The sequence below is a fragment of the Pelodiscus sinensis genome, chromosome 4, assembly GCF_052426305.1.
Source record: "Pelodiscus sinensis isolate ZL-2025 chromosome 4, ASM5242630v1, whole genome shotgun sequence".
NCBI lineage: Eukaryota > Metazoa > Chordata > Testudines > Trionychidae > Pelodiscus > Pelodiscus sinensis.
In genome coordinates, this window is record NC_143055.1 from 136,428,402 (window position 1) to 136,453,986 (window position 25,585).

At 50.0% G+C, this 25,585-nt stretch overlaps 1 protein-coding gene across 7 annotated transcripts; it reads left to right on the top strand.

Moving 5' to 3' along the window:
* The first annotated feature begins 537 nt into the window (after positions 1-537).
* Positions 538-19,212, top strand: PPP1R3B (protein phosphatase 1 regulatory subunit 3B). Of its 7 annotated transcripts, none has more exons than XM_089778198.1 (3): positions 821-838; positions 7,918-8,205; positions 15,276-19,212. In XM_089778198.1, the coding sequence occupies exon 3, from the start codon at positions 15,307-15,309 to the stop codon at positions 16,159-16,161; it is 855 nt and encodes a 284-aa protein (XP_089634324.1). In that variant the 5' UTR covers positions 821-838; positions 7,918-8,205; positions 15,276-15,306; the 3' UTR covers positions 16,162-19,212. The 7 variants fall into 7 exon arrangements, with proteins under 7 accessions (XP_089634321.1, XP_089634324.1, XP_089634325.1 ...); XM_089778197.1 differs by lacking the exon at positions 821-838 and adding an exon at positions 6,642-6,784; XM_089778196.1 differs by lacking the exon at positions 821-838 and adding an exon at positions 6,686-6,784 and having other exon boundaries at positions 7,707-8,205.
* Positions 19,213-25,585: the final 6,373 nt, after the last annotated feature.

Here is a 25,585-nt window from a genome sequence, read left to right on the forward strand (position 1 = left end):
GCACAAGTATTCTTGCGCAAGAGGGCCAGTGTAGACAGCCAAGCTAATTTCTTGCGCAAGAAAGCCCGATGGCTAAAATGGCCCCCGGGCTTTCCTGCGCAAGAGAGTCTACTCTGGCACTGAAATCTTTTGTGCAAAGGCACATGCCAGTATAGATGCTCTCTTGTGCAAATACTTTTAACGGAAAAACTTTTCCATTAAAAGTATTTGCGCAAAAACATGCCAGTCTAGACGCAGCCTTAGGTGTAGGGACACTCTTCCCATCTTCAACACTGGTGAAAACACAGCATGGAGCTTTCCCAAGCTGGCTTTTATGCCCAAAGTTAATTAATTGCTAAAGCTGATCCCTAGGGTAAAGCAAATGTGTGTAGCTCTGAACAAACATTTGGAGTGCCCAAACTAGTGTTTACTCATGTGGTAACTGCCTAAAATAATTACTAAACAATTAACAAAGGCTAAAAGATATCCCCTTGGCCTAGAAGCACATTTAGCTTCTACTCCCCCGGTACTGTGCTGTCTCTCCAGGGCAACCCGCCTGTCACAGCACATTGGACTCTTCTCCTCCTTGTAACCAGCTACTCTTCATTGCTCCTTTCTATCCCATCACTTAGTTAAGAGTGTCTGTTTACTGAGTGCAAATGGTTTAAGACAAAGGCTCTCCTGTGTCCACAGCAGGCTTGGGAAGCTAGCTCCGGCTCTTGAGAAGTGTGCAGGGGCAGTGTTTGGTGGCTCAGGTAACAAAGGGCAAGGGCCGGAGAAGCGAGCCGAGCCAAAGGTGAAGCTGCAGGGCCAGAGGCGAAGTGCCGGGGAGAAGCCAGATGAGCGTCCCAGGGATAAGGTAGGGCTGGCAGGTGACTGCACTACAAGCCATAACCCCGAGTGGGGGTGGGTCTGTCCCAGTGCCTGCTCTTGGGGGTGTCTTTCCCCTGGGTGCTCCTCACTGGAGGGACTCCCTGCAGATCTGCAAGGCTCGTCCCTCCTGTTAACCCACGTCGCCAAGCCCTGGGCTGGAGGGGCTCATTCTTCTCCAAGCCCTGGGCTGGAGGGGCTCATTCTTCTCCAAGCCCTGGGCTGGACGAGCTCATTCTTCTCCAAGCCCTGGGCTGGAGGGGCTCATTCTTCTCCAAGCCCTGGGCTGGAGGGGCTCATTCTTCTCCAAGCCCTGGGCTGGAGGGGCTCATTCTTCTCCAAGCCCTGGGCTGCGGGAGGCAAGGACAAGCCCAAGGGATTGCTCTGTTTGCTGGGCAGCGGGGATGCTTTGGCCCCTAGGTGGCGGAGGGCTGTGCTTATAGGGCTATCCCCCTCTGAGGCCTGGCCAGGGGTGTGTGTGCTGGGGGGGCTATCCCCCTCTGAGGCCTGGCCAGGGGTGTGTGTGCTGGGGGGGGCTATCCCCCTCTGAGGCCTGGCCGGGGTGTGTGTGCTGGGGGGGCTATCCCCCTCTGAGGCCTGGCCGGGGTGTGTGTGCTGGGGGGGGGCTATCCCCCTCTGAGGCCTGGCCAGGGGTGTGTGTGCTGGGGGGGCTATCCCCCTCTGAGGCCTGGCCGGGGTGTGTGTGCTGGGGGGGCTATCCCCCTCTGAGGCCTGGCCGGGGTGTGTGTGCTGGGGGGGGCTATCCCCCTCTGAGGCCTGGCCAGGGGTGTGTGTGCTGGGGGGGCTATCCCCCTCTGAGGCCTGGCCAGGGGTGTGTGTGCTGGGGGGGCTATCCCCCTCTGAGGCCTGGCCGGGGTGTGTGTGCTGGGGGGGCTATCCCCCTCTGAGGCCTGGCCAGGGGTGTGTGTGCTGGGGGGGCTATCCCCCTCTGAGGCCTGGCCAGGGGTGTGTGTGCTGGGGGGGCTATCCCCCTCTGAGGCCTGGCCGAGGGTGTGTGTGCTGGGGGGGCTATCCCCCTCTGAGGCCTGGCCAGGGGTGTGTGTGCTGGGGGGGCTATCCCCCTCTGAGGCCTGGCCAGGGGTGTGTGTGCTGGGGGGGCTATCCCCCTCTGAGGCCTGGCCAGGGGTGTGTGTGCTGGGGGGGCTATCCCCCTCTGAGGCCTGGCCAGGGGTGTGTGTGCTGGGGGGGCTATCCCCCTCTGAGGCCTGGACAGGGGTGTGTGTGCTGGGGGGGGCTATCCCCTCTGAGGCCTGGCCAGGGGTGTGTGTGCTGGGGGGGCTATCCCCCTCTGAGGCCTGGCCAGGGGTGTGTGTGCTGGGGGGGGCTATCCCCCTCTGAGGCCTGGCCAGGGGTGTGTGTGCTGGGGGGGCTATCCCCCTCTGAGGCCTGGCCAGGGGTGTGTGTGCTGGGGGGGCTATCCCGCTCTGAGGCCTGGCCAGCGGTGTGTGTGCTGGGGGGGCTATCCCCCTCTGAGGCCTGGCCAGGGGTGTGTGTGCTGGGGGGGCTATCCCGCTCTGAGGCCTGGCCAGGGGTGTGTGTGCTGGGGGGGGCTATCCCCCTCTGAGGCCTGGCCAGGGGTGTGTGTGCTGGGGGGGCTATCCCGCTCTGAGGCCTGGCCAGGGGTGTGTGTGCTGGGGGGGGCTATCCCCCTCTGAGGCCTGGCCGGGGTGTGTGTGCTGGGGGGGCTATCCCCCTCTGAGGCCTGGCCGGGGTGTGTGTGCTGGGGGGGGCTATCCCCCTCTGAGGCCTGGCCAGGGGTGTGTGTGCTGGGGGGGCTATCCCCCTCTGAGGCCTGGCCAGGGGTGTGTGTGCTGGGGGGGCTATCCCCCTCTGAGGCCTGGCCAGGGGTGTGTGTGCTGGGGGGGCTATCCCCCTCTGAGGCCTGGCCAGGGGTGTGTGTGCTGGGGGGGCTATCCCGCTCTGAGGCCTGGCCAGGGGTGTGTGTGCTGGGGGGGCTATCCCCCTCTGAGGCCTGGCCAGGGGTGTGTGTGCTGGGGGGGCTATCCCCCTCTGAGGCCTGGCCAGGGGTGTGTGTGCTGGGGGGGCTATCCCCCTCTGAGGCCTGGCCGAGGGTGTGTGTGCTGGGGGGGCTATCCCCCTCTGAGGCCTGGCCGGGGTGTGTGTGCTGGGGGGGCTATCCCCCTCTGAGGCCTGGCCAGGGGTGTGTGTGCTGGGGGGGGCTATCCCCTCTGAGGCCTGGCCAGGGGTGTGTGTGCTGGGGGGGCTATCCCCCTCTGAGGCCTGGCCAGGGGTGTGTGTGCTGGGGGGGCTATCCCCCTCTGAGGCCTGGCCAGGGGTGTGTGTGCTGGGGGGGCTATCCCCCTCTGAGGCCTGGCCAGGGGTGTGTGTGCTGGGGGGGCTATCCCCCTCTGAGGCCTGGCCGAGGGTGTGTGTGCTGGGGGGGGCTATCCCCCTCTGAGGCCTGGCCGGGGTGTGTGTGCTGGGGGGGCTATCCCCCTCTGAGGCCTGGCCGGGATGTGTGTGCTGGGGGGGCTATCCCCCTCTGAGGCCTGGCCGAGGGTGTGTGTGCTGGGGGGGCTATCCCCCTCTGAGGCCTGGCCAGGGGTGTGTGTGCTGGGGGGGCTATCCCCCTCTGAGGCCTGGCCAGGGGTGTGTGTGCTGGGGGGGCTATCCCCCTCTGAGGCCTGGCCAGGGGTGTGTGTGCTGGGGGGGCTATCCCGCTCTGAGGCCTGGCCAGGGGTGTGTGTGCTGGGGGGGCTATCCCCCTCTGAGGCCTGGCCGGGGTGTGTGTGCTGGGGGGGGCTATCCCCTCTGAGGCCTGGCCAGGGGTGTGTGTGCTGGGGGGGCTATCCCCCTCTGAGGCCTGGCCAGGGGTGTGTGTGCTGGGGGGCCTATCCCCCTCTGAGGCCTGGCCAGGGGTGTGTGTGCTGGGGGGGCTATCCCCCTCTGAGGCCTGGCCAGGGGTGTGTGTGCTGGGGGGGCTATCCCGCTCTGAGGCCTGGCCAGGGGTGTGTGTGCTGGGGGGGCTATCCCCCTCTGAGGCCTGGCCAGGGGTGTGTGTGCTGGGGGGGCTATCCCCCTCTGAGGCCTGGCCAGGGGTGTGTGTGCTGGGGGGGCTATCCCCCTCTGAGGCCTGGCCGAGGGTGTGTGTGCTGGGGGGGCTATCCCCCTCTGAGGCCTGGCCGGGGTGTGTGTGCTGGGGGGGCTATCCCCCTCTGAGGCCTGGCCAGGGGTGTGTGTGCTGGGGGGGGCTATCCCCCTCTGAGGCCTGGCCAGGGGTGTGTGTGCTGGGGGGGCTATCCCCCTCTGAGGCCTGGCCAGGGGTGTGTGTGCTGGGGGGGCTATCCCCCTCTGAGGCCTGGCCAGGGGTGTGTGTGCTGGGGGGGCTATCCCCCTCTGAGGCCTGGCCAGGGGTGTGTGTGCTGGGGGGGCTATCCCCCTCTGAGGCCTGGCCGAGGGTGTGTGTGCTGGGGGGGGCTATCCCCCTCTGAGGCCTGGCCGGGGTGTGTGTGCTGGGGGGGCTATCCCCCTCTGAGGCCTGGCCGGGATGTGTGTGCTGGGGGGGCTATCCCCCTCTGAGGCCTGGCCGAGGGTGTGTGTGCTGGGGGGGCTATCCCCCTCTGAGGCCTGGCCAGGGGTGTGTGTGCTGGGGGGGCTATCCCCCTCTGAGGCCTGGCCAGGGGTGTGTGTGCTGGGGGGGCTATCCCCCTCTGAGGCCTGGCCGAGGGTGTGTGTGCTGGGGGGGCTATCCCCCTCTGAGGCCTGGCCAGGGGTGTGTGTGCTGGGGGGGCTATCCCCCTCTGAGGCCTGGCCGGGGTGTGTGTGCTGGGGGGGGCTATCCCCTCTGAGGCCTGGCCAGGGGTGTGTGTGCTGGGGGGGGCTATCCCCCTCTGAGGCCTGGCCAGGGGTGTGTGTGCTGGGGGGGGCTATCCCCCTCTGAGGCCTGGCCAGGGGTGTGTGTGCTGGGGGGGCTATCCCCCTCTGAGGCCTGGCCGGGGTGTGTGTGCTGGGGGGGCTATCCCCCTCTGAGGCCTGGCCGGGGTGTGTGTGCTGGGGGGCTATCCCCCTCTGAGGCCTGGCCAGGGGTGTGTGTGCTGGGGGGGCTATCCCCCTCTGAGGCCTGGCCAGGGGTGTGTGTGCTGGGGGGGCTATCCCCCTCTGAGGCCTGGCCAGGGGTGTGTGTGCTGGGGGGGGCTATCCCCTCTGAGGCCTGGCCAGGGGTGTGTGTGCTGGGGGGGCTATCCCCCTCTGAGGCCTGGCCAGGGGTGTGTGTGCTGGGGGGGGCTATCCCCCTCTGAGGCCTGGCCAGGGGTGTGTGTGCTGGGGGGGCTATCCCCCTCTGAGGCCTGGCAGGGTGGGGGTGCTGGGGGGGCTATTCCCCCCTGAGGCCTGGCGGGGTGGGGGTGCTGGGGGGGCTATTCCCCCCTGAGGCCTGGCGGGGTGGGGGTGCTGGGGGGGCTATTCCCCCCGAGGCCTGGCGGGGTGGGGGTGCTGGGGGGGGCTATTCCCCCCGAGGCCTGGCGGGGTGGGGTGCGGGGGGGCTATTCCCCCTGAGGCCTGGCGGGGTGGGAGTGCGGGGGGGCTATTCCCCCCTGAGGCCTGGCGGGGTGGGGGTCCGGGGGGGGGTGGGGGTGCGGGGGGGGCTATCCCCCTCGAGGCCTGGCGGGATGGGGGTGCAGGGGGGCTATTCCCCCCAAGGCCTGGCGGGGTGGGGGTGCGGGGGGGTGGGGGTGCAGGGGGGCTATTCCCCCCGAGGCATGGCGGGGTGGGGGTGCGGGGGGGCTATTCCCCCCTGAGGCCTGGCGGGGTGGGGGTGCGGGGGGGCTATCCCCCTCGAGGCCTGGCGGGGTAGGGGTGCGGGTGGGCTATTCCCCCCGAGGCATGGGGGGTGGGGGTGCTGGGGGGCTATTCCCCCCTGAGGCCTGGCGGGGTGGGGGTGCGGGGGGGCTATTCCCCCCTGAGGCCTGGCGGGGTGGGGGTGCGGGGGGGGCTATCCCCCTCGAGGCCTGGCGGGGTAGGGGTGCGGGGGGGCTATTCCCCCCGAGGCATGGGGGGTGGGGGTGCTGGGGGGCTATTCCCCCCGAGGCCTGGCGGGGTGGGGGTGCGGGGGGGCTATTGCGAGGCCTGGCGGGGTGGGGGTGCGGGGGGGGGTTATTCCCCCCGAGGCCTGGGGGGTGGGGTGCGGGGGGGCTATCCCCCTCGAGGCCTGGCGGGGTGGGGGTGCGGGGGGGCGATTGCGAGGCCTGGCGGGGTGGGGGTGCGGGGGGGCTATTGCGAGGCCTGGCGGGGTGGGGGTGCGGGGGGGCTATTGCGAGGCCTGGCGGGGTGGGGGTGCGGGGGGGGGGGTGCAGGGGGGCTATTCCCCCCGAGGCCTGGTGGGGTGGGGGTGCGGGGGGCTATTGCGAGGCCTGGCGGGGTGGGGGTGCGGGGGGGGGGTGCAGGGGGCTATTCCCCCCGAGGCCTGGCGGGGTGGGGGTGCGGGGGGGCTATTCCCCCCGAGGCATGGGGGGTGGGGGTGCGGGGGGGCTATTCCCCCCGAGGCCTGGCGGGGTGGGGGTGCGGGGGGGGCTATTGCGAGGCCTGGCGGGGTGGGGGTGCGGGGGGGCTATTGCGAGGCCTGGCGGGGGGGCTGCCCCACTCCCCGCAGCTCAGACTGGGGCTGCGCTCCCGCAGGTCTGTGCTCACGTGGCGAGCTGCTGCAGCTCACGCAAGAACCCCTCCCATTGGCTGAGGGGCCTGGGTCAGCTCGCGCCCATTGACTGACGGGCCGGACTCGGCGCGCTCCCATTGGCTAGATTTCGTGCCCGGCGCTCGCATGCGGGCCAGTCGCCGCGGTCTTGCCCCTCCCCCTCAGTGGCCCGGCTCCGCCCCCCCAGCCAGCCTCGTTCGGCAGCCGCGGCCGGTGGCCGCCAGGAGCTGCCCCGGGAGTCGGGCTGAGCGCGCCGCGGGCCAGGTAGGGAGCGGGCGGGGTCCGTCCCAGCCCCCCAGCGGCTGCCGGCTCGGCGTGAGGGGCCGGGCGCGCGGCCGGCGGCCGTTAACGGCCGGAGCGCGCGGCAGCGCCCGCTCCTGGCCCAGCGCGTTGGCGTTGGCCGAGCCCGAGGCGCGCAGCGAGCCGGGCTGGGCCCTTGGGGAAGGGGGGACCCAGCCTATCGGCGGGGAGCGTGTCGCGAGGCGCTGCGGCGGGCGGGCGGGCGGGCGGGCGTTTCCTCCTGCCTGTGCCGCGGGGCTCGCCTCGCCTCGCCTCAGCAGTGTCCGCAGTCGCTCTTCAGAGCGGGCAGGAAGAAGCGCTGCAGGCTGCCCTTGGGAACAGCGTTGGCGCAAGTGCTGCTCGCTGGAGGCTGAACTAGTCCGTCTGCAGAGAGCCACAAACCGCAGCTACGTTGTCCAAGTCTCGCAAACCTGCCATTGGCAACAGGCACTGGGGCGGCAACGGCTCGTCAGCAAGCCAATAGCAAAAGCCCTCAGCGAGTCCCTTACTCTCCTTGCTGGCGTAAAAGCCAGTTCCCTCCAGCACCCATGGTGAGCAGGGGAGATAGTAGGCTAGTGGGGACCAGTGTGCCCAGTCCCATAGCCTACCGACTCTTAATCCATTTAAAAATCAGAAGCACAGCAGGGGGGACCCAGCACAAGCTTAGACAGCTGATTCCTGGTTCGTGTTGGGTCTCCCCCACTGTGATTTAGCCTTTTAAATGGATTAAGAGCCAGTCCCGGGCTGTGAGCTAACCCCTCTGTGGCTCCCCTGCTTATTGACTAATCAACTATTCGATGGAAAATCCATCGACTAGACAGTTGATTAAACTAAATTTAACATTGCTAGAGCACACTAGGATTTTTGTGATTCAGGGGCCAAAAAAATCCTCTTATTTTTTTTTCAGAGCCAATGTAAACTCTGCTATTTGTTTTGTCAACTGAACTGGCTTCTGTCAGTATCCCCCAATGCCTGCCCTGATGGCTGTGCTAAGCTTTGATCTCTGCTGCTCTTTCAAAGCTCTGGGAAGTGTCTGACAGTTTGAGTGAGCTGCTCCCTTTGGTGAACTAACAAAGAGCAAGCAAATCATTTACTGCTCCTGTTCTGCCCTGCACTAGGAACACAGCAGCAAGCATGCTGCTGCTGCTGGGGAAGAAGTACAGGCTGCTGTGCTGCTCTGACATTCCTCATCATGGAGAGTTCACAAAGCTACTTATGATGCCTTTCCCGGCAGCTGATGAGGCTGTCAGAGAACTGAGGGGGAATCTCAAGATGCACAGGGATCAGCTCTGCCTTCCCACAACATGTCAGTGTGGAATACGTACCAACAGTTCACACTGTCAATGATGATGCCCCCAGTGTGGCCATGATCTGTCGACAGAGGGAGCAAGTGTGAACACCCTCTGGTGAGTTTTGTTTTGTTGACTTTTGGGTGTCAGCATAAGTTTTGTTGACAAAACTTGGTAGTGTAGACACAGCCTCAATGACACAGATGCAGCCATGTTCTTAAAAATAAACACTTAAAAAGGGTTGTAGTGTAGACAAAGCCTAAAGTAGTAAATTCTCTTTTTCACAGAAGTTATATCTCCATAGATATTCTTCTCACTTGGAGAGACTAACCTGCATGTTGCTTCTATTTTTTAAAATGGTTTCTCTTAGACAGCTCAGAGAAAGTTTCAAAAAAAGTGCGCCAGGGCTTCTTGGCAGCAAAGCCAAAGTGGTGGCAGCAAGCAGTGTGTAGGTTCTTTGGTGCCTGGGAGTAAAAAGTACTTCCTGCATTTTCAGTATGGTCCCCTCCACAGCAGCAGTTCAAGGTTGACATATCCTGGCAGCAGTGTTGATATTGTGGACATACCCTGCCTTATACCCTTCTTACATTTCTTCAAGAAAGGAAGCACTGTAAGGGGGTGTAGGCTTAATAGCTTCATCTCTTCATTCATTCATTGAAAGGACCCATTTAGATTGTAAACTCTTCAGGGCAGGAACGGGGTCTTGCTGTGTCCATGCTGGCCACTGTACATAATGGGGTCTTGATCTCAGGATCTCTAGGCTCTACTACAACTACAGTACACAAATATCAATAAATGGCTTATTTATTGCTTCATATTACTTTGTTCCCTCTTCTGAGAGTTTAGGATTGTTTTCCTGTGCATCAGTTGTTCATTGATAATGGTAGGGTTTTTAGCTTTATTGGACATTTAGTCTCTGTCATGATGTGCTCGGAGTGCATCACATTCCATTATGAGCCTCATTTTGCTGGTGTCATGTTACGCTGTTCCTAGAATGGTTTTTGCCAATTTCCTTTGAAAAGGGTGGCATGCATTGCACCACTGCTCGCCTACAGGCTATTGACTAACAACATGGTAGGGCCAGACTCTCAGATGAGCTTTATTTATTTATTTGTGTTGCTGTAATGCCTGGAGTTCCTGAGATCAGGACCCCATTCTTTGCTAAATAGTCCCTTCCAATATATGAAGAGATCTTAAAGCCAGTGAAGGATTTGTGGCTAACTCTATATACTAGCTACATCCATGAGAGAGGTGTGATAGGACCCAAGCTCTTGAGACAGGATTTGAGAACGTCTGTTCTCCTCTTGTTCCAGGCTGTGTGGTAGTTCCAGCTGCCCAAGAGAGTCCTAGGGAGTCTTCCCCTTTCCTAAGAGTGTGAGAAGAAAAAGTATTGGGATTTCTCAAGAGACCTTGAGTATACATCCACTGGACTTCAAGGCCTTGTTGATGCTCTTGATGTTTTGCTGGCATAATAGTACTGGCAGAGCCTCTTACTCTAGGTCAGTGAGGCGCAGCCACGGGGGCCACTGAATTTGGTTGAGGGGGGGGGGAAGGAAGCGACCCCTTTAATTGTCAGGCCACTCTCCTGCCCACTCTGCCGCCAACTCCCCTTCCCCCTCCCCCCCGCCCGTGTATGTCGGGCGCTGAACCAGGAAGCCAGGAAAAGCGGCTGGCTGGATCCAAGCGCTGCAACCCCCAGGAAGACAGCCACGACCCCCTGATCCCCTGGGTTGTGCACTGCTGCTCTAGGAGTACCTCCCTGAAGGACATTAGTGAAGCTGACACAAGCAGTCTTTTGTCAGCATAGTTGCATCTACACAAGGGCTGTTGTCAACATAGCTACACATAATGGCTACAAATTTAAATGGATTTTTAAATTTTTTACATAATCAAAACATTATTTTTTTCATTTAAAAACAAGTTGCAGTTAAATCTTATCACAAACATTCTATACCTATACTTACAATCTCATAAAAATAGTTCTTTAGTCTGCTGAGAAACATGTGCAAAGACAAACATAGGCTGGATAGGATTGTTTTTGTTCTGTGCTTACATAGTGGTGAACCTGGCCTAAGCTCAGCAGAGTTAGTTAAGACATTGTCTAACGAAAGACAGTGAAACAATATATAGGAAAGGCCAGAGGCAACATAGAAAGGAACATTGGAGTGGACTAGAAAGGAAAAGGGAAGACACTATTCAGCACACACAGCTTCCTGTACCCCCTTCCCCCCACACTTTTGCTACAGAAAAACCATCATGGCTTCTAGGCGTAAGAAAGACCCTCTCTGGGAATATTTTTGAAGAAACTTGTTCCCTGGGTAAAAAAGGAAACTGTCAAGAGTAAGCCATAGAAGATGACGACACAGGGCTTAGCCGTAAGAATGAAACATCATAAGGAAAACTGCTTATTGGGTGAAAATGACATGGATATGTCTGAAGAATAATGTGGTTCAACTTTGCAATACAAGACATGCTGCCTCTATGCCTTTTAGTATAAGTGTGATTTAACAAGTAAATTCCCAAGCAGTTTATGCTGAGTTTTGCTAGGGGGAAAAAAAAAGTTTAATTAAACAAGCCATAAGGATAGGCTAATTAGGTTTAGAATCTATCACCCAAGTATACTATATTGAAAGCTGCAGTAAAAGAAATCTAGAGTTGCCACTGAGTGTCACTTTCTTATTTTATATTACATAACACATGCCTCTTATTTTAGAATATAATGGTCACGCCATAAGTCTATATGCTATTTTATTTCAGCATAACTCACCTTTCCCAAAAGAACCCCATTCTATAATTGTTTTCAGTGGGACATACTCTGAAATTAAGTGCACTCTAAGCACGGGCAGTCTTAGCTCTTTTGGTAACTTGGAATCAAATCTACATCAAAAGGGCAGTGGAAGTGGAGAAGATGAGAGCTAGTTGTAGAAGTGTTGAGGACACAAGACATTCAATGTTCTTAAGATTGGTCTATTAGAGGTAATAAAATTTGAAAAATAAAAAAAGTTTTAGGACAGCCATCAGCCAGTAACTCAGGAGACAGCTGCAATTGCAAGTGTGAAACAATTTCCTAAATTAATAGCTTTTAGATAAAAATTAAGTTTACACAAAGTGTACCCTCTGCAAAATACTGTACTAAGCTATAAATTAACATGTTTTAGTGATCAGATTTGCCCTCTTGTTTGTAGAAATATGTTAAGTATTAGTAGGAAACTTGATTTAAATCAGGCCACCTTGTAGCTGTGTCTACCCAAGAGCTTTGGCTGGGTGTGTGATTTTGCTTGGTTTTGGCTTTTTTTCTCCATATTCCTCGCCAGCATAGGTATGCAATCAAAACTTGTTTGTATATACCTGATCCAAAAGAAGATAGCTAATTAACAAGTGGCACTAGCATAACACTTTCTCACTCAGAACAAGCTGTCCCCTCTTCCAGTCCTAAAAGACTGCATATAATATACCAGTTAAATTGTCTTCAGGTTGATTATTGCTTTCAAGAGGTGTACTAATGTTTGATGTTGAATTAGTCTGTGCAGACAGCTAGCAGAAGAACCCACTGGTGAACAAACCATATTTTTGGATCTGTACCAATATAATCAGAAGCTGTTGACAAACATAGATATCAACAATTTTGTTCTCATGTTTGCTTATGCTCCATAAAAGATGGAGTGGGAAAAGGGAATCTGTATTTGCTGAGGAAAGGATGAAACTAGAAGGACAATTTAGTTTTGAAACTGTTGGGATGGTGTTGAAAAGTGGATAAAAGAGCTTCAAACTTGTCTTTTTAAAAAAGGAGGCATGAAGTTTCCAGTTTCCCTTTAAACACACTTTTTCTGCTTTCTTGTAGCTGAACACTTCCTACATGTTCCAGAGCTGCGTTTGTGGACATCTTTCCAATGACAGCTATTCACTAAATTGCTTTTAGAGATCCAGCTGTTTTAAAACTGGAGGCAGTTCATTAACCTTTTCTGAAAGTCTCTGACTTATATGAAAACCTTCCACATTCCTTTTAGGTTGTTCAGCAGAGTTCCACCCAGGATTCTTGGTGCTGAAGGTCAAGCCAGAGCAAAAATTCACATCTGAGTTATAAAGTTATAATTGAAAATTGGAGTTGGTTCTATAGATATGGCCTTGTGACTTTAAATGGCCTAAATAGGGTACATCAAGGTTTGACTTCTAAATGCCCTTACACTGAATGTCCCAAAACAGCTTTTTGATGCTGTTTTATTTAGTAAAAAGAGATTCTAGCCTCCATTTTCCAGCTATGCCAGGGACATTGAGGCCACAATTATTAGTTCAAATATTTGAGCAGTGTTAATATAATAAGCATGACCCTGTGATGTGTCTGAGACTGGTTCAGGTGACAGGCAGTTGTGAAAATTTTAGGCTGTATCGTTTTGCAGGATAAAATAACCTACAAATAGCAGCTTTGTATGAGTAGAGGCTTGGCAAGACCATGTACAGCTAGGCAGAGGAGAGAACACACAGATGGTTTAATGCTGTTTTGTGATACTTGGGACACTTCTATGCCCTCTGGATGCTTATCAAGAGGCCCCCTCACCCTCTTTCTGTAAGGACTTGGAGCATAGCTCTTGGCCTGGGTATTGTCATTGTCAGTTACTAAGGTAACCATCAGAAAGAGGCTGGGGGGGGAGAAGAGGAGGGGTGCTGGGAGAGCCGGCTTAAAAGCCAATTTCTACCAGCTCCAGGTCCATGGGATCCTTGTACATTTCAAAGTGGAAGTGCCCCATGGAGCCTCAGGTTAGTGGGGGACTCAGAGTGGTTTCAATCTTTGAAATGTACAAGAGCCCCTGCTGGGGCTTTTGTACATTTAGGTGCAGCTGTTCCACCTTTGAAATGTAGGAACATCCTGGAGGGCTCTTGTTACATTTCAAAGCAGAGGTGCCTTTATCGAATAGCCGATGGAAATTTCATTTACTATTCAATTAGTTGATTAATCTAATTTTAACATCCCTAATGCTGCAGTCTCATTTAGAGGGTGGCCCATAGCTTTTGATTGGGAGAGACGAGAGATGACAATAAAATATTTTTATTTTTAAAGGAAAAGTTTTTAGTTTTAAATTACATGTTAAATAAAATCAGTGGGTGGTTGTGCTTTTTTCAGGCATTGGAGAACAATCACTTTCTCTGGCAAGTTGGACTCTGGCCCTGTGTATACCATTCAGCTCTAGGCAATAGGCTGTTAGTGCACAATTGTTCCCAGTTCTGATGTTTACAGGGAAGAGCCTCTGAGTGTGCCCTGTGTAATGATGCAGATACAGCTGCAGTACTGAGATCTTTGTGCTATTGAGGGGGAGGAGCAGAAGGATGGTGGTTGCTACTGTTTATAGTATGTGGGGGTTACCTTCCCAAATGTCCTGTCACATGCGTGCCACTGTCTGGGAGAGGGGGCCATTAAAGATCACCAGCCTCCTGGTAGAGTATTCTGTATGTGTGCCTAAATGTTGCCTCCCCCCACTACTGATGTTGCTACCTATGCAGGGGGGTTTTGCTGCACAGGCAGAAGATCATGGGAGGGGAAGGGCTCTAATGGATGTTGGCAGGAGGGGGCTGAGCAGAAATTCCTGCTGTAATTGTAGGAGGCCCTACCCAGGTGGGAGGGATGCGCTCTGGATGCCTGGCAGAAGACCCCCTCACTCCCCAGATGCTTTTTGCTTAGTGGGGTGGTGTCAACAAGTCCTCGTTTTTGAATGGTGGATAAGGGGCTTGTAGTCACTGGTTTTCAGGCTGGTTGGGACTTCCTTGCATTCCCCAGGACCTGTTCTGGACTAGGCCAGGGGTCTGTTCTAGAAGGAAGAAGTCTGTAGTGTACTTGCTTCCATGCAGAAGACTATGTGGGGCCAGCCTTCATGAGCAGGGTGCTACCAAGCATGGGGGCTGAGGTGACCCAGCTCCTGGATTGAGGGAGGTGGCATTAATTTGGGGTTTAATGTTCATTCACCAGGGCCCCTGGCCCTGGGCACTGGCAAGCACAAAACCAACAAGCAGGAGACTGCACAAGTGGGGAGTGGCTTGAGTAGAGGAGGTTCTGGGGAGCAGTGTTTGGTTTTTTAAATATCATGTTTAGCTTGCCAAAGGTCCCTGTGGTTTTAATTGAACCTGATTGCCTGTTAAGTCTATACTATGGAGCTGCATGTATCCTGCTGGGTCTGCTAGCCTTTCTTGTGGACTGGGCTAGAATACTCCCCTGCTATGCTGCTTGGTTAGTCCCTTGCCAAAGTGTCACGGCTCGTCCCATTTAAAATGAGTATTTATAGCCAGGGTGATGATGGATAAATGAATGTGTATAAAGTAACATTGGGTGGGACAGGAATGCTTGAGTAACATCTGATTTACTGTCGGGAGCTCATGAGAGAGTGTATCAGACCTTAGTATCACATTCATCTTCTCATTTGGCCAGTGCCACAAGAACAGTAGATCTAGCTCTAATTGAGTATCATGTCGTGTAAGGCATTCATCTCAAACCCCAGTGTTCATCAGAACATTGGCTGCTCCAAACCAGGCCAGAAGAGGCTGAGGAGGGAAGTATGAAGTTTGCGGGATGACACCAGTGTTTGTCATTTCTTATGACAACTCCTCAAATTATCATAAAATGTAGTGTCTGCGGTTCTGCTGTGGTTCTTTCCCCTGCCCCAAGGTCATGTCCGTTCCTGTTGCTGATGACATATGCAGTTCCTGTTTCTACTTTTAGAGGAAGCTACATTTACCCAATGAAGTAGACTTTGCTGGGGGAGCAAACTGACAGCCGAAATACATTTAATTGTATTTAAGTTGGTGAAATTGCTGACATTTGACACTAATGTCCAATGTTCATTTAACAGTAATATAGCAAAGCCATTAAAGGGGTGGGTTGGAGTAAAGCACTAAACTTAGGTTTAGTATTTTGCCACCTGTCAACTGCAATATAAAAACCCAGCTTACTCTTCTTTCTCTGTATGCTTTACTTTTAACCTTTGTCATTGGTGATAACCCATTATTGTGGAGGAGAAGGGGGGGAGAAGGGAAAGGAATGCTCTAGAATAAAACTATTCAGCTGCTGGCTGTATGTAGCAAACATTCCAGTAAGGAGAGAATGTCACAGCATATTAAGTTTTTTATTGCTTGCTTATGCTACATTTCAGGTCATACAATTATGCAAGGAAAACTGATCTTTTTCCCGCTCCTTCTTTCAGAATACTGGACTACTTTCTTCCTAAACCAGCAATGGCCGTGGACATAGCCATGCAGCTGTATCTGTGTTCTCCACCCTTGAGAAGAGAGAGATTTACTTGTAAAATAGCTCCAAAGCCAAACCAACCACTGCGCCCCTGCATTCAGAACAAGGCTGAGATGAGTGACCCTGGAGAGGCAGCTACATCTCTCCGGGGAAATCGGGTGAAAAAAAGGGTTTCCTTTGCCGACAGCAGAGGCTTGGCTCTGACAATGGTTAAAGTGTTCTCAGAGTTTGATGACCCATTAGATATTCCATTCAACATCACAGAATTAATAGACAATATTGTGGGTCTGACAACGGTAGAGAGGGACACTTTTGTCTTGGATTTCGTACAGCCTTCTGCAGACTACTTGGACTTAAGAAATCGCCTTCAGACGGATTTTGTCTGCCTGGAAAACTGCATGCTGAAGGATAAAGCTATTGTGGGCACAGTGAAGGTTAAGAATCTTGCTTTTGAGAAGATTGTGAGAATAAGGATGACATTTGACACTTGGAAAAGCTTCACAGATTATCCATGCCAGTATGTCAAGGACACTTACGCAGGATCAGACAAGGACACGTTTTCCTTTGACATCTGCTTGCCAGAGAGAATCCAATCCCATGAAAGAATTGAGTTTGCAGTCTATTATGAGTGTGAAGGGAAAGGTTTTTGGGACAACAACAGAGGTCTAAATTACAGGATCATACAGTCTGAACTGAAATCAGCTCGGGAAGTATCGCAGCCTCAGGTTGGATCAGACAGTGGCATTGCTTTTGACCAGTTTGGAAGTCCGAGGTGTTCCTATGGCTTGTTTCCTGAGTGGCCTAGCTATTCAGGGTATGAGAAGCTAGGGCCTTACTACTAATGGAGGAACTGAGTCTTCATTCACTATCTGTTGCTGTGCCTGCTGCAAGTGTGGGAACTGGCCTGAATGGGAAGTTTGTCAAAGGGCTGGATAAATAAAACTTTGTGGCTTTGCAAAAGACCCACGAGGGTAGAGCAAAATGACTGTAATGTTCAGTGACCACAAGTGGTTTTAATAGTAGCTAAACAAGTGTCTTTTGCATCATGATAATGACCCCCAAGATTGGAGACAGTTGGACAGAATGGGAGACCTCACTAGAGTGTCTGTCCAGTGCTGCTAGTCCTCTTCTGTGTAATGCTGCTAATCTCCTCCAGTTAAACACTTAACTACTTCAGTGCTTGCATTGTTCACTTAGGTATGTAGTACTGTCTTGTTCCTGTGTTGCACATTACTGTTAGGGGAGTCAGTATTTTAGAGGGAGGCTTTTTAAACTACGCTCTCCTATTTCTGTGGTGCTATGCAAGTTGGCTTTGCTGCAAGGCTATATGACAGATAATTTCCTACTTGGCAGGAGATATCAAAGCTAAACTAGCCCACTTATGGCAAGAGGGGACGTGAATGGCCTTTTCTCTCTGACCTCATAATTGTGCTGGATTCTTTCTGTTAGAGATGAAGAGATTTCTAGAAGTGACAGAGTAACCGTGACTAGAAGCGTTGCTTCATGCCAGAGTCGGAGACATCGGTATTTATGGAAAGATTGTGGTATGCTTAGTCACTGGTCACTTAGCCAGTTCATCTGTAAGTTTTGGGGTTTTTTTAATATATATTCGTAGGGATTGCCCATATTGAGGAGCATAATTTTTTCCCCTTTAAAACAGTGTAGTATCCTTATTTGGGGCTAAATCTTTTGACTAATCAAATGTTTTAAAATGCCATTTTTAATAGAAGGGAAAGCTCTTTGTCTGGTACCATTAATATGCCCAGAAGGTCTTCCAGCCATCCTAGTGCCCTAGAAGTACTTGGAGTACCACTGAGGAATTTTTTCTTTTAATTTATAATCTTGCAGATGTTGAAAGAATACCATTCTGCTCTCAAGCTATATCTCTGTTAACTGCCTTACTGTGCCTGGTAGTGCAGCAGCTCCTACTACTAGTGCTAATGTAAAAGGAGCTTTCATTCTGTTAGGAAACCTGGTGCCAAAGGGTTCATGCATGATTCTGCATGGACAGTAAGTACATTGCATGTTTGTGAATTCTTTTGTTTGTGTAGTGGGTTTGAAATTTGATGAACAGACCTCGCTGCTGCTGCTAGGAAACAGTTTATTCGGGAGGCTAACTTTTTAGCGGGGTGTGAGTGCCTTGGCTGAACGTTTTTTGTGTGTATATCACATCACAGTAATGACTTGAATTACAAAAGGTTCTAAAACGTTATCACTAGCTTTTTAAAAAGTTCTGAAAGTTTGTATTAATCCAAGTATGCTTTGTCTTTTCTATAGCTTCTCTCACAAGATTGGATGTGTAGCTTTTTGTTCACTGTTTTCCTGCTAGAAAGGGTTCACTTAGATTGGTAGAACACCAGAGTTGCACTATAATTACATACTGAGCTGTCACATCTGTATCTTGCATTGACATTCTAGCTACTATCACAATTTTAACCTTGTAAGTGCATGCATTGGCGGCCAATGCTATTTCTATACAAACTGTAGGTATGCCCAAGAAACCATTGATTTATTCCCAAAGTGTAGAATGGATCTCTCAAGGCCATCGGATGTCATCATTATTTTAAGGGAGTTCTGTTGCTGTAGAGGAAGAGTGCCATGGCTTGTGTTGGAGGTGAGGTGAATTACAAAGGACAATCATGGGAGGTCTTGCCACAGAGAATGTAGCTAAATTAATCACTGAAGTCATTAGTCTAATGTCTTGCTATTGGAGCAGAATAATAATCTATTCCATATACTTAAATGGAGCAATTCAAATGGGTTTCAGTATTTCAAGAGCGTCTATTTTTCTACAACATAAATTTCATATATTTTTGACACATACTCAGTATTTGTAGTGGGAGGGCATGGGGAGAAGCAAAGGGCATGGGGAGAACCAAAATTAAAACTTCTTGTAAAAAATCACTGTAATTCTGGAGGCTACAGTACAAAATACTTCTCCGCTGTCCTATGATTTTAGGAGATGATGTACCCAACCTTCTGTTAGACATTTAAGTGAGAACAATGACTTACTGGAAGAAGGCATAGCTCTTTGAACCTTGCATCAATGTATTGGGCTGTGGAAAGCATTATTGTATTCAGTCACGACATAGACACTATGTATATGTAAACATGGATTACACAGGCTTTATTCACTAATTTGAAAAGTCTCTTTCCTGAATTTTGGTTTGACAAGTTGAGTAATGGCCTCCATATAGTTCTTTTGGAAAGACTTATCCAGGTTTGGCCTAAAATAGTTATCTTGATGTAAAAAAACTGGGCAGTGACTGAGTCAGGGGTTTAATTTGATAAAGACGTAAAGATATGGTGTCACTAAAATACTCTAACATGGTCTAAAAAAATCTCATGTAGGTGATGCAAGCTGATCTTCAGGCAGCATGTTCTAACACTTTCAGGTCCTAATCATAACCCCTTAAAACACAACAATGATGTGAGTCTCTAGTGCTACTGATGGGAGCGTGCTTTGATTCCCTCTTCTGGCGACACAGCAAAGGGGCCCAAGCATACCAGGCAATAGAAGCAGTGCAAACTGCAGTGCATTGGAAAAAGCTGTGAAAGTTGTAACCTACACATTGACGTGTAAACATTGTGTTGGGAATTGACTCTTTGATCAATGATGAATCTGTTTTTTTTAAAGTAACTTCTTGGGGCTTTCCTTTTCAAACTCTTCTTTTTGCCATTGTGAATGTGGAACTGAGGCATTGCTGTCTTTTTTATGTCTGAAAGTGCCTTGTCAAGCTGTGTTTGCATGATTGTCTTTTTTAAAAATGTTTTTGTACACAAAGTTCAAGGTGAAAAATGCACTTTATAATCACGAATTAATGAATTATTTTCTTTTAAAGGAAGGATGGTTTGTTTTTATCTGAAAGTGAAAATAAAAGTAGAACAAAGTGCCTGGTTGTTATCTTTGTGGTGTTGGCAGGAGACAGCGTTTTGTCCAAACTGGGGGTGTGAGGATGGGAACACTTGTAAATCAGACAAGCACCTTTAAAGGGTGAGGGCAAAATAAATCATCTGATTTAACTACTTACCTTTGGAAGGAATTGCTTTTTCATTCAGTCTTTTTTCTGTCACTACTTGGATTTCAGAAATATTACTTCAAGAACTTTTTTTCAAGTGGAGCCGTTGACTGTGAGGACTGTCTGTCTTCTCTTCTAGTTGTATAAAATGTCAAGTGCACTAGAAACATTAGGTGGTATTAGGAGGTATTTGGCATTCAGGAACAATAAAGGATTGATTATTCTTCTCTCTAACTTTCTACCAGGTAAACTAAGACTTTTGGACACTATAGTACTTCTCATTGTGGCTCAGTCTATGAAGAAAACTGCATTTAGAGCACTGAATTTATAATTGTATCCAATAAATGGCAGTTAATTACTGTTTGACTTATTATTTTGCAATTCAATTGAACATGCAAACTTCAAGCTGTCATGAGTTGTAATGTTTAGCTGCAGTCCCACACATACCATTAACTTCTCTTTTCCCTGCTTAAACTGGAAATTACTGGGCATTAAAGTAGGTAGTGGATAAGTTTCTTCTTAGTGTTAAGCTTTTCTGATTTTTTTTTTTTTTTCCCCCAGCACTTCAAATATCTTCATGGTGTCCTCTCCTGAGTCTTAATGAGGACTCCTTGGTTCCTAAGATGTGGAAGTAAGATTCAGAAGTGTGAATGCTGGCTATCTGAATTATTCCCTCTGTGGATGTGACTTGAATTTTAACCTTCATCACTGCTGAGTTAAGGAAAATCACCAGGCCAGATAACAAACTCTGGGTAATGACTTCAGAGTTGGGGACATCTAAGGATAATGCTGGCTAATCCTTCTGGAGTCTCCCAGTTGGGGAGGAGGTACTAAGTAAGTCAGGGGAAGTTATTTGCTCTCATTTCAGTCAGTTTTCCTGGATTTACAGTATAAATACACAACTGATCCCAATATTGAGAAGTCTTAAGTTTCAGTGAAATGAAAGGCAACACAAGGAGGTTGACACTAAAAACCCTCACTTGACTCAGTCTTTCAGGAGGTTAGGCCTGACTCACATGTACACCCATTGCACGGCTGAGTCAGTGTAAAGGCCACAGATTCTGTTGGGTTTATTTGAAAGCTGCTGTAACTTTCTCACATTAACTTGCAGAACAAAATTTAGTTGTAATGAAAGCACTGCCAAAAAAGTTAACTGCTTTTCTGAAGGGTATTGACACGAACATAAGCTCTTATGAGTTGTTCTTCTACAGAGTGAGAAGGGAAGTTTGCTGTATATTTAAGCTGGTGATTAAAGTCAGCTCATGCAATATGAAACCACCAACAGGGCCTGTTCATGGAGATTATCCCAAGATTGTACCATAAAAGCTAAGCTCAGATGGCATCTGCCATAGAGTCACAGATAAAAATACTAATGGGCATTTGAGTGTCTTTCTGCATGGAACTGATTCTGTTCTTGTTTAAGCAACAGGAGTTAGTTTTATAGTTAGACTGAGTGTGTAGTTTGTCTTGGGGCCAGCAAATAGCTAGCCTCCATACACACAATACTGCAGTTCCTGTTTGTGGCTATTTCTAGTTCTTTCACTTTCATAACAATTCCTATGCTGTAGTGGAAGGGAGGTGAAGTGTGTGTGTGTGTGTGTGTGTGCGCGCCTAGTGATGTGTGGGGGAGTGGGTTGCCTTGACAAGACCCTTTTATGTAAACTTGCTGCTTAAAAATGGACTCTGGAATTTGGTAATTCATTAAGAATGTTTCCATACAATCCAGTCATTTATTATTTTTTTGTAAACTATAAAGAGGATTTCTGTTATAGATCAGCTTATACTGGAATTCATGGAAAAGGGTGTGTGTGGAAATGGAGCTAAATCTGTGACTAAATTTGTAACTACCAATGTATAAATCTAGGTTAAGTGCTTGCAGTAAAATCAATTTTCTCCCAGGGCTATGCCCCAGATGTCTGTCAATATAGCCAATCTTAACAGAATTGTGTGCAAAGAAAGTAGACTGTATCATTGTTCCTTCACACGCTTACTGGCTGAGGGAAGAATCTTGTTATGCTGTTGTCAGTAGAGCTATTGATATGTAGCCTGTCTAAATCTCTTCCTTGTGTGGTGATGGTTTTGTTCCCAAAGAGAGGGCATAAAGTTGGTCATGTATGTCTGATCTATATTTGAAGCAAAGTAACATCTCAGTTAAATGACTAACCAAAACATAGTAAGCCAGGCGAGAATCATAGGAAGGGGTGAGGGAAGCTGTGGAGTGTTTGGGGGACAGGAACAAAGAATTGCATTTCTGTTAAGTGACACGTACAAGAGGAAGGTGCTGCATATGTGAAGCTGAAAGGAAAAAATAAACTATCATGTGTGTCCTGTCCAGCACTGGAAGTTAGTGCTCTCTCATTGACATCTCAAGTGCTGTTGAAGTGTTAATGACCAGACTTCTGTAAGGGTAACCATTACAGTTCACAGATCAGAACTATTTCCATTCTGTGACACCTCCCCTTTGGGGTAGCCATGCTTTTAAAAGCCTTTATTTTAAATGTAAGTGGCTAAATGGGTGCATTTCATAAAGGTTTTTTTGGAGGGAGGGTGAGTTGAAAACCAAAAGTAAAAGGCTTTAAAGTGGGCTGGTAACAGATGACATATTCCAAGACTGATTGAACCTGGGGATCTGCTGAAGAAAAAAAACTTTCAACCCTACTTGTAGCTGCTACCATTGCTTCACAAGTAGTTCTTTCGGCTTCAGAGTAACACAGACAGAGCTAAGCCTGGTAGAATTTTGTGAAAGTTATATGAATCCATTCAGTGGGTAGCATTAAAGAATCCTTGCCACTTCCTGAATAAAAAGTAATTAAATCAGATGAGCTCTAGTACACCAGCATCTTCAAAGAGTTCTACATGGTGTATGGAAGCCTCTGCATCCAGACTCTTCCTTGTACAGACACTTAAAAAAAAACCCTGTTCCTCCACAGTTCTCTCCAGTAATGCTAAACTGCTTTAGCCAGTGCCTGGAGTGTTCCATCTTGGTGATGTGTCCAACTCATTCACAAGTGAGCTATAACCCCTCAGGCTGCTGCTTCTGCAATTTTGTTATGAACCATCCTATACGTCTGCTGCTGCTGGACAGATGAGGACATCTGAGCAAATGCTATTAGTGCTGGTAGCCAAAATGTCTCATTCAAACACTAGGGCTACGTCTAGACTGGATTGATTTTCCAGAAAAGTTTTCCGTTAAAAGCATTTTCGGAAAAGAGCGTCTAGATTGGCACGGATGCTTTTCCGCAAAAGCACTTTTTGCGGAAAAGCGTCCGTGGCCAATCTAGACGCGCTTTTGCGCAAAAAAGCCCCGATTTGCCATTTTTGTGATCGGGGCTTTTTTGCACAAAACAAATCTCAGCTGTCTACACTGGCACTTTTGCGCAAAAGTTTTGCGCAAAAGGACTTTTGCCTGAACGGGAGCAGCATAGTATTTCCGCAAAAAGCACTGATTTCTTACAGTAGGAAGTCACTGCTTTTGCGGAAATTCAAGCGGCCAGTGTAGACAGCTGGCAAGTTTTTCCGGAAAAGCAGCTGATTTTCCGGAAAAACTGGCCAGTCTAGACACAGCCTAGCAGAGGAATGGTGTTTTCTACTTATGAGTGCCCACAAAAGAGCTGCTTGGGATTAGGCTGTTCATAAAGCCCTTATAATGGGATTAGGTTGATGTTGACTTTGCCATTGTTCTATCAAATGCAATTATACTTTTACTGATTAATATTAAAGTTACGCTTTCCTTTTGATTCTGATTTGAATAAAATACTGTGTCTGGGCATCCCAAAACTCTCACCCACTAAACCCCATAGCTTTACAGTAAGATGGGCCATTTGAGAGAAGTACATCTTCAGGGCTTTCTAAAATGCACATCATCATAGGTAAAATAGAATAACAGAATAAGGTTTCAGTGCATTAAGTCTTTCCCTTCTCTGGTTACAGGAACCTTTGCTTGCAGGATACCGAAGAGCCCGACATGATCCAATGGCTGTAAGTTGAACATAGGCAAAGTCAGGCTAGAACTAAGGTGTAAATTTGTAATGTTCCAATGGTTAACCAATTTACTAACTGTTGTGGCAGATTCTCCATTGGTGGCCATTTTGATTTCAGTCTGGGATGTTTTTCTAAAATGCCTGCTCTAAGAATTATTATGGGGAAGTTCTTGGCCATGTATTATCCAGGAGGCCAGATTAGATAACCCATGTTGATCCCTTCTGCCCTAGGAATCTAGTAGGAGAGTTGTGGCAGTCAGGGTCTGGACACCAGAGGGGGAGAATCAGGGAGATCTGCACCCTCAAAGAATAAACCGTTGAATCAACTAGTTGGGTTCACTATTGTACTACAAAAGTGTATTGAATAAGATCTCTTACAAAACCTGCTCATGAATAGAGAGAGAGAGATCGATCTATATGGTCTTTGTAAGACACAGACAGTGAAAGTAATGTACATATTGGGTAAGCAAAGCTAAAACAAGTGGCTGGGGAAACCGTTTGGTGAGCACACAGGGGGGACACCCCTAGAAGGTCTTCCTGGGTCATGAGGCAATAACAACGGATTTTGGATTCTAGTTACCCATCAGTTAGGAAATAGCATCCTCTGATTCTGTGAACATTGGATCCTCCAGTCTGGAGATACCGGTAACAAGGTAAGTAAGAAACCTGCTCAGGCAAAGATTATAACTTGCTAAGATATAGGTTTTAGTCACCAGGAAGCTGGTTTGGTTTTGTGTGTAACTGAATCTGCCTCTTTGGTATCCTGCTTAGTATCGCTTAGATCACTGTTCTTTGATTAATCAATATTCTTCATTATACTGAAGTAAGGAGTGAGTCCTAAGTCACTCCGTGTCTGGGATGTGCTCTCTCTCTTTCAAGGCAGTGAACTAACCCAGCAAGAGGTACTGGCTACCACAGAGACACATTTCTGGGGAACTGGAGAACTCAGGTTCTCCTGCGAGGCAAGGTTTGTACCTGCAGAGTGTCAAGGAGTTTGGTGGTGAGGCAAACACATAGTGAGGCAGAGAGCTGACACCATCAAACCCCAGCACAATTCTGCCTTCTTGAGGCAAAGGCTGGCGTATGGCTTTGCACATCAAAGTGGCCTCCTCAGTTGCAGGTTTTAGATGTAACTGGCAAATTGGGAGAGGTTCACACATCAGGCCCTACTATACTAGAATGTGAAGTGATTCAGCATGGAAACAATAAGGAAACCTTAGTTCTATTCTTTTGACTTTGCTGGGTTAAGAAAACTGAACAAAGAAGAGCAGCAGGAAGGGCAGGAGGAGCAAATATATTTGCTGAGCTTGCCAAGAAGCAGCTAGCAGAACTGTGGACATAGTGAGGTCTGTCAGCTGCTGAGAAGTAATTGGGGCTAGTGGCGATGCTGCACCCATGCCATGATGTAGGCCAGGGCACCTGCTTAAACGGGGGTCCAGAAAGGGGTCCCTTTTCTCTTTTGGGGCATGAAGAGACCAAGCAGCCCCCCAGATGACCCAGCACAGAGAGTGGTGAGGGTGAGAGATCCAAAGCTGGGGGCTAGAGTGGAAAAGGCAGTTGGGAGGGAGCTGGAAGCCAGGTATCAGAGCAAGGAGGCAGGGCTGCACCACAGATGCTTGCCAAATAGAACAAAAACAGGCACTTGGACAGATGAAGAGGAGCAAGTCATTCCCTTGGGGCCCCTGTGAACAAGAGAAGGGTGTGCTTCATAATGCAGTGAGAAATACCAGTGCTAGGGACCTCTGGCCACTTGCTGCTACCTCAGAGAGGCAGGTGAGTCCATGCTGAACCTGGCTAAGCAATGCTAGTGACAGCCTGAAACCGTTTCCTCTTGGAGATGGTGTTCTTGTGTTCAAAAATGTCCTTCAGTTCCAATCTCATCATGTGGCTGACAGCTCTGATTCCTGTTTGATCTGCAAGCAGGGGGTGCTGGAAAATGAGCTGACAGAGGAATGGCTGGGCCCCGAGCAGAGGGTCTGACTGAACACACTGTATAGCTAGGATGTAGTACTTGCACAGAGTGATGAATTCTTGCCCTTCCATCCATTGAGACAGGGATCTTTGTTACTTATTACCTTGCCAGACTTCAGCCATTCATGCTGATGTCTCCCTCACATTGACTTTTAAAAAAAAGTTTCAGCTGAAACATTCCAGCTGTTTGAGAGTAAGGTCAGGGAAAAGCAGGTTCTGTCCATATTACATTTTCCCCCAACCTTTTCACTGAGAGCCGCTAGGACCTTCGTGCATTGTAGCAGGGAGTAGAAATC